General features: G+C 42.8%; 2 protein-coding genes across 2 annotated transcripts; one reads left to right on the forward strand and one right to left on the reverse strand.

The window, feature by feature from the left end:
• Positions 1-400: 400 nt before the first annotated feature.
• On the reverse strand, positions 401-6688 carry LOC124659907 (uncharacterized protein slr0889-like; the record flags this gene model as incomplete). The annotated part of the gene is given in 12 exon segments (XM_047197720.1): positions 401-717; positions 848-992; positions 1178-1331; positions 3373-3491; positions 3587-3695; positions 3921-4031; positions 4840-4964; positions 5549-5677; positions 5771-5818; positions 5986-6180; positions 6305-6433; positions 6553-6688. Coding segments are annotated over 12 exon segments (1434 nt in total). The 3' UTR covers positions 401-667.
• A 257-nt stretch (positions 6689-6945) lies between these two features.
• LOC124659908 lies at positions 6946-8945 on the forward strand. Its single transcript, XM_047197721.1, has 4 exons — positions 6946-7038; positions 7825-7932; positions 8159-8223; positions 8399-8945. The coding sequence occupies exons 1-4, from the start codon at positions 6946-6948 to the stop codon at positions 8544-8546; spliced, it is 414 nt and encodes a 137-aa protein (XP_047053677.1). The 3' UTR covers positions 8547-8945.
• Positions 8946-9422: the final 477 nt, after the last annotated feature.

Here is a 9422-nt window from a genome sequence, read left to right on the forward strand (position 1 = left end):
CTCGACCTCTGCGCTCCGCTCTCCTGCCCTGGATATCAGCCCCACAGACCACAGTGTCGGAATTTAGGTAAGAAACAAGATAAAATTAAGCATATTTTATACCAAAATATTCAGTTTGATAACATGCAAGAAATAAACTGTGCCAAACATATTATTATGCCAGGATAAATCCCGTCATATATAGATTGGGTTGAAATGTGAAAACAAACTTTTGTAAACTCTGGACAAATGAGATAAGGATGTTCAATTTACAATGCCAACACTTCGTTTCCACTAACATTTCTTCTTTATTTTTGTAGTTTTTAATCCTCATCATACAATCGTGTCTCCTGAACGCCTCACAAAACTTACGCCTTCTAAGAAAATTTCAAACCGCCAAAGCAAACAACAAACTAGAATCTAAATCAAATTGTGCATGTCTCTCTCTCTTATTCCTTTTTTCTTACTTGGAAATACACGTTTCTCGTCATAAATGAGAGTGTGAATCTGTGATACTACAACACACAGAACAATCGGTATCAAATACCTTCTCGCTACAACCTCGCAAAAAGAATTGCCCCCATCGCAATGTATAGAAGATCTACAGATGCATTAGAATTGAGGGCTTTGGCCTTTTGGCTACAGCCAGTTCGTTTCAAAACGTTTCACATATTGCTTCTCTATCTATCTAAAACAGCCTTCTAAGAAAATTCCTTCTTGGTCTTTTTGATTTGACATCTGCATCAGTAACACAAATGGTTTTGAGTTAGTCAACCTGAATGGTGAATGCACACGACCAATATATACAGTGAGCAGCGTGGTGAAGCCCATGATGCTGATTACTGGTATGCCGATGAAAACGTATTACCTTGTACTCTCCCAGCCTTTAACAAAGCTTCCTGGGCAATTGGTTTCCATTGCTGAGCACAAGAGAAACGGAGGCCCATCCCAACAGTCAGCCCGCGCAACAGTTGTATTGTTCGAAGCACTGAAAATAACTCCTCTGGGAAGTTCTTCATGTAGCAAAGCAAATAGAAAGAGGACATTTTAGGAGGCAATTCTCTAAGTTAAACTGTACCAAGGCACAGATCGTTTGAATGCCTAAGAGTTTTCAAGTAATAAATGGAGGAACAAGAGCAGATGACATTGGTCTTTCATGTTTGGACTTTGGACAAATACAGATAATGCAGTCGCATACCTCTACTCCAACTTTAGTCAGTGAAGAATCTTCAGCAAAGGGAGAGAGAACGGTTATTCCAGGTGGTAATCTTGTATCAAACATTCTAAGAGATAACTCAAACAGTTCTTCTAACTCGTTGTCTACTATACTTGATGTTTCCAAACCAAGTTCCCTGAAATATTTTATGAATACATCAGAGAAACAAGAAATATACCAACAATAATTCACCAAGATCCATTACTCCATCTTGCCCTTGAATACAACCGTTTGTTTCAAAAAAAAAATATTATCTTGTCATAAAGTATTATGCAGCCCAGCATTGTTCTGTTACAAAGTAGTACATCAACATATTTAATTTTGCTTTCTAAACTATAAACTGTATGAGAGGCACTGGCAGTAAATTTTATTAAAATACAAACAAATATTTACAAGAGAGGAGGGATGCACAACCGGGAAAGATGTCTAACCAAGGGAGTCAAACCAAATCTGTCAAGGATACACAAGACCCTCTATCATTCCAAATGAAAGGGCAAATGAGAAACCTTGGCGTTCCTTTTTTTTTTCCAAATGTCCAATGAAGAAAGGCTTTTGCTGAAGGCGATTTAGGCCATGCTGATCATGTGATTGCTGATGTCTAGCTGAACACCGACAGCTTGCCAGGAGGAGGTGCTGAAGGGGCAATTCCAAATAGATTACCGCTGGTTTCTAGGCTGCCAGAGGTACAGAGGACACGGTTGGAGACTTCGCCAATTTTGGTTGTTGAGAAGAAGCCATGCAAAAGCCTTCAGTTCAGAAGTGCATTTGGATTTTCAAACATGACAGAAATAAGCTGGCGCTTGACCATGCTGGAAAGTAAGATTGTACAATTTGTTGGAAGAGTAAAATGTGTTCCCCTAACTCCAGATGTCACACCCATGGGGCTGAATGGCATTTGCAATGAGAAGATGCATGAACACAAGAAGTTCATCGAAAGCTTGAATGGACAGAAGATGGAAAAGGTCAAGCAGCTCAGAAAGAGAGGGTCTATGGCTGGCATGACCCATGGGGCTTCATGTCTTCAGAGAGCGTATTTGGTTGACATAAGATGCTCCACAGCAAAAGAGTGAAGCCTGGGTAATTTGTTGCAAAGCGGCTCATCAGCCCACTGACCATACCAGAAGAAGGTTGTGTCCCCTAGGAAGAGCTTGTTAGAAAGCCTGATGATGTCCCCTTCCAACAGAATGAACCTGTTGGCCTGACGACATGCGGGACTATGTCACAGTGGTTCCAGACAAGCTTAACCAACGGGATGTCGAACTTGTTGTAGAATTTATGAAGGAATTCCAGCAGAAGAGCGTCATTCTGGACTGAGACATCAGGGATACCCATACCACCATTCAGCATTAGCTTGCAGACCTGGTTCCAGACGGCCAACAATTTAGATCCACCCGTGATTTCAGACACACCCAGAGGCATATATGGCTAGCACGATCTATATTTTCTTTAACCCCATCCACCAACCTCAGGGAGAAAATGTAGTTGGTGGGCAGCGAGTTAACGACATATTTATGACAACGATGCATCCCTCGAGGGGAAGGAAGGAAGAGAACGACGTAATTCAATACACTCAAAGAGGGTGAGCATAGTCATAGATTATGGATCTTGACAGGCCAAGAGAGAACCCTGCATAAAAGGAAAGGTGCCAATTTTACAACGAAAGAGAGGAGCCAGGTGCTGAGTCCAGTCTTCTTGAACATTCATGGGTATCAGGCATGATTTGAATTGTTGGCACAGAAAGCAGTAGACTGGCCAAAAGTCTCAATGAGCCCTTTGAGGCATACAAGCTAATGGGGACAGGCCTGCATGACCAACAGTGTGCCCTCCGTCTACTGGACAATGGAAAAATCCACCTCAACAATATGGAGAAGTAACTTGAGCAGATCTCAATGGAACTTTTTTCCAAGATTCCATTGATTTGAATTCACCGCCCTCATAATAAATCTAATTATCGCATGAAAAAAAAACACCTAACATGACTGTTATTGAGTAGCACTCCGCAATATTGAAGAATAGACTTAAACATATATTTTGTGACTGTGATACCATAGTGTTGCATAACAAAAAGTATCTCTAGTGACACTGTCAGTTCTAAACTGTACTCGGGACAGATAAAACTAGAAGAAGCACAACAAGAACCATCTAGCATGCAGAAGAGTACAGCGGACTAAGTTTACCTGAGACCTTCTTTATTCCTCGAAAGGTCACCATCAGCCATTGCAATTACAAGATTAGCATAAGCCAGTCGTAAATCCTCTGGCATTTCTTTCACTTGTCCGTAATCAAGTAAAGCTACCTAAGAGAGGGCCATCATATAAGAATATTCATCTGAAAGTATGGCTTTGACATATAATGAAACATTTGGAACTTTAATTAATAAAGGACACTTGCCTCTGTGTTCTTGCAGATAAGGATGTTTCCTGGGTGTGGGTCTGCATGGAAAAAGCCATCCTTCAAGATCATTTGGCCATAAGCAAGTGTAAGATCTGTTAGAATCTTCCTGCATTAAAGGATGATGTAACTTTTTACATAGCCTTAGCATCAAATTAAATTGAAGAAATGACATGCTTGACATCAAAATAAATTTTAAAATGAAAAAACCGAATGATATGAAATTTTTGTATGTACATTCTAGTAGTACTGACACATCTTCGGGAGAGAAAGAGAGAGAGTTTCATAAACCAAACAAATGAGAACCATACTCTTTTGAGATGAAGGGGCTTACTGCTTTGCCATTGCTGCAAGCTTACCACCAGGATCAATGCCTCTTTTAGACATTTCATTGCCAAGATTCATTATTGGGGTCCCTTCTATGAATTCCATGACCAAGACCTCCCTATCAAGGAAAAATAATTTCTCGCTTAATCCATAAGAGAGACAAATTAATCACGTATACTTATTCTGCAAAGAAACATAAGAGGCAGTGGCGGCTCAGTGAAATGAAGTAACTAACTCTTGTTGTTACATTTCAGGTAAGTGTTTTTCATATCATCTAACAGGGGATAAGTCCATACCCAATTGCAGCATTCCCTACATTTGCAGTACAAAAAGAATGACAAGACATGGTACAAAATCAGCCACAAACTTTTGGTGTGATGAAAAATTATATTCATGATTGAAGCATTCCCTACATTTGCAGTACAACAAGTATGACAAAACATGGTAGGCAATCAGTAACAGACTTTCGATGTGCCGAAAAAATATATTCATGATGGATAGTCAAAAGTTCATGAACTCTAAAAATCCTAATCAGCGAAGACATGAGAATTTCATCCAGTGGAAAGCGGATACAGAGACTAGAGGCGAAGCTAGATCCATCAAAATGACAGGTTAAACATGCACACAAAAACAGTAAATCAATTACACACAACACATTTAATGCCTGTTGAACAGGAACAGACTAATGCAAGTATTCTTAATTTGTAAAGAAGCATCCCATGGAGTATAGTTTCGCTTATGGAACGTAAGCAAATCCCAATATCTACAACTTTCCTGCTATTACCAGATAACCCATAATAACTTCTCTAATGAATCATTCTGGGTGATGCCAAAAAGTTATTTTTTACTTGTAGTTATGGTGCAGAAGTAGAATTCGGTAAAACCTGAAAAACAGTTCGGCTAATTGAGTAGATATGATAGAGTACCTGCTGATCATTCCAGGAATCACACGAGGCACCATAACCGGAGGTTTCTTATTGGTGACGCGTAGGAATTCTCGTATTCTTTCCATTGCTCTCGCTTCTCGCACAAAATCAAACTCATAGCATATCTATGGAAACAATGAAGCCGACAAGATCAATAATAAAAGAAGAACCACATGAATTATTAGTTCTGATCTCACACAAGGTGCACATTCTTGTGAAATACAAGTTGTTCATTCTCATGTCTCTTGGCGCAGAAGAACAAAACTGGTATTCACATAACATAACCTCATACACATCATTCAACTTTATGCATAGCAATATATGGATATCTGGTCTGCTACACTCAAATACTAATTGGAAAAAAATATCAATAGATGGTTATCTTTTCTTGCTTCTAATGGCCCAAATGTGAATACTTAGATTTCATTTCTTTGTTCTTCCGGTAAGTAAACAGCCTTAGTGGATCAGCTTAGTTATTACCCGTCGTTCTATGACAGAAACCTGTACTGAATTTAAATGACATCCCTATTTATCACAGAGTGACAGAGTAAACAATTATGTCTGAACAAAGAGGTCCGTCTGTCTTGGTTTACATCAAGAGAGTAATAAAAATCGCAAGAGGCCCAATATTCCTAGATGTTTAAGAACAGGTGTAGGGAAAGGTACTAGCAGGATAAGAAACAACAATACTGTTGGAGCGAATACAAACCTGCTTTTCCATCTCTTTGGTGGCAGAGAACATATCAAAGTTGATGTCATACTTCTGTAAGAACAAGGCAAATGCTTGCATGTTGCGGATATCAACCATCATCAATCTTTCGGCCCCTGGGTGTTGAACCTGGACAGAACCAGATCCACTACACCACATCAGAGCATATCAGATAAGGAAATGGCAGTTTATGGAACGCATCTATGCAGTCCTAATCCGTACCTTGACAGCAACATCCGTCTTGGATGATTTAAGCCTCGCTCGATGCACCTAACCAAAACATGAAGCAACGGTAGCAAGTGAGAAGGGTGTCCTTTTTCTAGCAAGGTGTAATGGCACAAAGGAGCAAATGGCATATGCATAGGCCTAAGACTGAAGGGAATAATGCAGAACGATTCACCGGATGTTACGGTCAGGTGAAGCACCTAAACACGAACCTGCGCAATGGAAGCAGACCCAACAGGCTCGACTTCGAAGTAATCGAAAATGTCGTCGAAGCTCCTGCAGAACTGCCTCTCCACGACCTCTCGGACAACTTCGATGGGCGTGGATGGCGCCTTGTCGCACAGAGTAACGAGCCTTTTCACCCAGGCCATGGGCGCCAGATCGGGCTTGCCCAGAATTTGAGCCGCCTATTCAACAAGACATGAACGAGTGTGAGTAAGCTGGAGCACTATTGGTCTCAGTGGAGTTTTGTAAATTCGTCTGGCCTTAGTCTATCTAACAGAAGTGAGCAAGCTGACCGATCCCACGCACCTTGAGGAAGAGGCCGCCGAGCTCGGAGCAGAGGGAGTACATCTTCTGTGCGCCGATCTCGTGCTGCCGCTCCCACATGGCCTCCCGCTCCTCCTCGTCCCTGATGAACCCCGCCCGGAGCTGGCACACCTGCAGGACAAACACCGCAACCAACCGACCACCCGTGAGCACAGAGGCATATCACCGAACACCTGGCGCGCGCGCGCACGGAGGGCCGCCGCGCCGGTGGAACAGGAGGAGCGTAGTACCTTGTAGCTGCCGTAGATGTCGACGGCGCGGACCCAGAACTGCGCGGAGCGGCTCCACGGGCGGAAGCGATCGGAGAGCCGGTCCCGCAGCTCCTGCACCTGCGCCACCGGCAGCGGCATTGTCGCGCGCGCGCGCCGTCGCCGGAGAGGGAGGGGATAGATTCTCTCCTGCCCGAGTCGTGGCTCGTAGTGGCCGTGTGGGGCGGCGGAGCCAAGAGCTCCACAAGCAATTGGGGAAACCGGTAAATGCGGCCAGGTCTGTACGCCACAAACAGAAAAAACGTGGCCAGGTGGGGTGGAACGGACGGCTGTGATTGCGACCGAGGCTTGGCCGGGGGCGGTGGGTGGCCTCGCGCTCTCCGCCGGCTTGCTCCGCCGCCCAGCTAGTCCTCCATGGCGGCGGCGGCGGCGGCCCGGCGGCTGTGTAGCGCGGCGGCGGCGCAGCCCCCGCGCCTGAAGAAGCTCGCGCTCCACGCGCCCAAATCCGTGAGTCGCTTCCGCCTTCCACTTTCCCCACAGCAACGTTTTCCTCCTCAGATCCCCTCCGCTTTACTGAATCTTTACTCCTCTTTACTCTCGGTTGGTGATAACATTCCGTTTGGTATGGTCTACTCTAGTACCCTAGGCTCCTAGTTTCAACTGAAATGTCAAGTTCATAGCAGCGCAGGAAGAATATAGGTCGATGTGATGGTAATGTGCGTGCGAGTAAGAGTCCTTTGTGGCCACTGAAATGGACGTGAAATCTTGCCGTGCGGTCCATTCCGAGCTCCCACACAGTAGTGGTGGGGGGAAGTGGCATTTGCGTCTGCGTCTTGCTCTGCCCTCTGTTGGTTATCCGGTTTCTGACCAGTCGTATGCGTATCTATCTTATTTGTCAGTACTGTACCATTTGTGTATCTACTTTCAATGGGCTAACCCTGAATTAAGGCATGGGTTATTTCGTGTCTTCTCGTTGGTAACTGCTAGCACATAGTACCTACTATATCTGTTGCCCAGTTGCTTAAGATCAATCGGTGCCAAAGCATTGCATGATATTATCTACCAAATGCAGGAGACATGTATCCTGGCATTAGAGAATCTTGATGTTTCTGTGTTCTATACTGCCTCAAACCTTACAATATGAGGCATCTGTCATAACTAAAAAAATCTCACATCGTGTGAATGCGATAAACCATCAGTATATAACGTTTGATGTATAAGTTACAAGGAAGTTATTTCTCGCTTATCGCATCTCGTAATGGCGAACTGAGTTATATTTCTGGTTGTTCTCAGGTGGAGGTTGAGTTTGCGGATGGCAGCTCATTCCATCTGTCAGCTGAGTTTCTCAGAGTTTACAGCCCAGCAGCTGACAGCAAAATCAGATCAATAGCTGGTGAGAAGGTAACCTTCTACTGTATTTTCTGTATTCCTTGTCACCACTTGAAGTGGGAAACCCATCTTCCTGAAGCTCTACGGTACAGTGGCAAGTTTAGAGCTAGTACGTGCTAACTCTGGAACGTTGACCTGTCTACAAAAGCTTGAACAACACCCCTTTAGAATAAGAGCATATTTTTTCGGCATGTATTTGTTTGTTTGCTAAGTATTTTCACCCTTGAAATTGTGCCAGGTTATATTTGGGCGGAGACATGTTGGAATAATGTCAGCTGAATCAATAGGAAATTATGGAGTTCGGTGAGGGACATTTTCTTTTTAGAATAAAATTCGTGGCAGATATATCTATTTCATGAAAATAATATACCTTGTGCAGAAAATAGTTAGTTGTGAGTTGTGACATCTCTATCTTTTGACAATAATGTATTTGTTTTTATCTGCAAGCCTCATCTATAGCCAGCCTTTTGCACCACAGGATATTGTTTGATGATTTGCACAAGACTGGGATCTTCACTTGGGACTACTTGCACCATCTGGGTTCTAATAAATTCAGTTTGTCACGAACTTATATCAAAACTTTGAGGAAACACGGTCTTAGTCGGGATCCTGGGAGAAGAAAATGATGGAACCAAAGTATTTGTGCCAGTTAAATATTGTAGATACAAGTGAACACAAATAGGCTTTCCCTACCATGTCTTGGAATTGGTATTCAGAAGAACTGCTTCCTTGATGGGGATGGATGGAGCTGATACATGTGAACTCAGAATCTCCTAAACCAGATAGCTTACTATGTAATGCTAGGAATTGTTCTTACAATAGCAGGTATGAGAAACGGTACAATTCTCTTACATTTAGTTTATCAATATTTTCTGAAATGGATTGTATGTATTTCTTGAGTTGTGCCAAGAGAAGTTTTTTTTCCTTTTCCACTATGAATTGTCCAACACCAAGTATTTTTATGTACCCTCTATGTTTGACATCTGAAGTGCTAGAATGGTTGAATAAGAGACAAGGAGGAGAGCCCCTGCATGTACCTCTCCTCATATTGGCTAACATTTGTATCCAAATAATATAACAAGTCAACAGATTAGAGTTTCTTTTGATCTACTAACTTTAGCATTGTCACTTTTGGTACTTTCATCTTACAGCCCCTCGTAGCGCAGACAAATTTTATTCGCTCTTATTAGAGAAATGAGCTCCGACTTCGCTCAAGTAGGCATTACAAATTGTGTACGACAAACAAACTGGAAACAAGATTTCCTAACAGTGAGAGATAAAAATAAGTAGGTGGTAGTGGCGGAGCTTCAACATGATTCAGGATGGGCCATTACTTGCAGCGGACAAAAATTATTGGCTAATGGACATATATTTAAACTCTACTTGGTGTAACATTGGGCAGGCATGGCATGGTTTTGCTTCAGATAGCTCCGCCTCTGGTTGGCGGTGGTAAAAAATAACCTTCGAGATTAACAAAGCTGTAGCTAACATAGTGACCACAG

Source organism: Lolium rigidum, chromosome 6, assembly GCF_022539505.1.
Source record: "Lolium rigidum isolate FL_2022 chromosome 6, APGP_CSIRO_Lrig_0.1, whole genome shotgun sequence".
In the NCBI taxonomy this organism is placed as follows: domain Eukaryota; kingdom Viridiplantae; phylum Streptophyta; class Magnoliopsida; order Poales; family Poaceae; genus Lolium; species Lolium rigidum.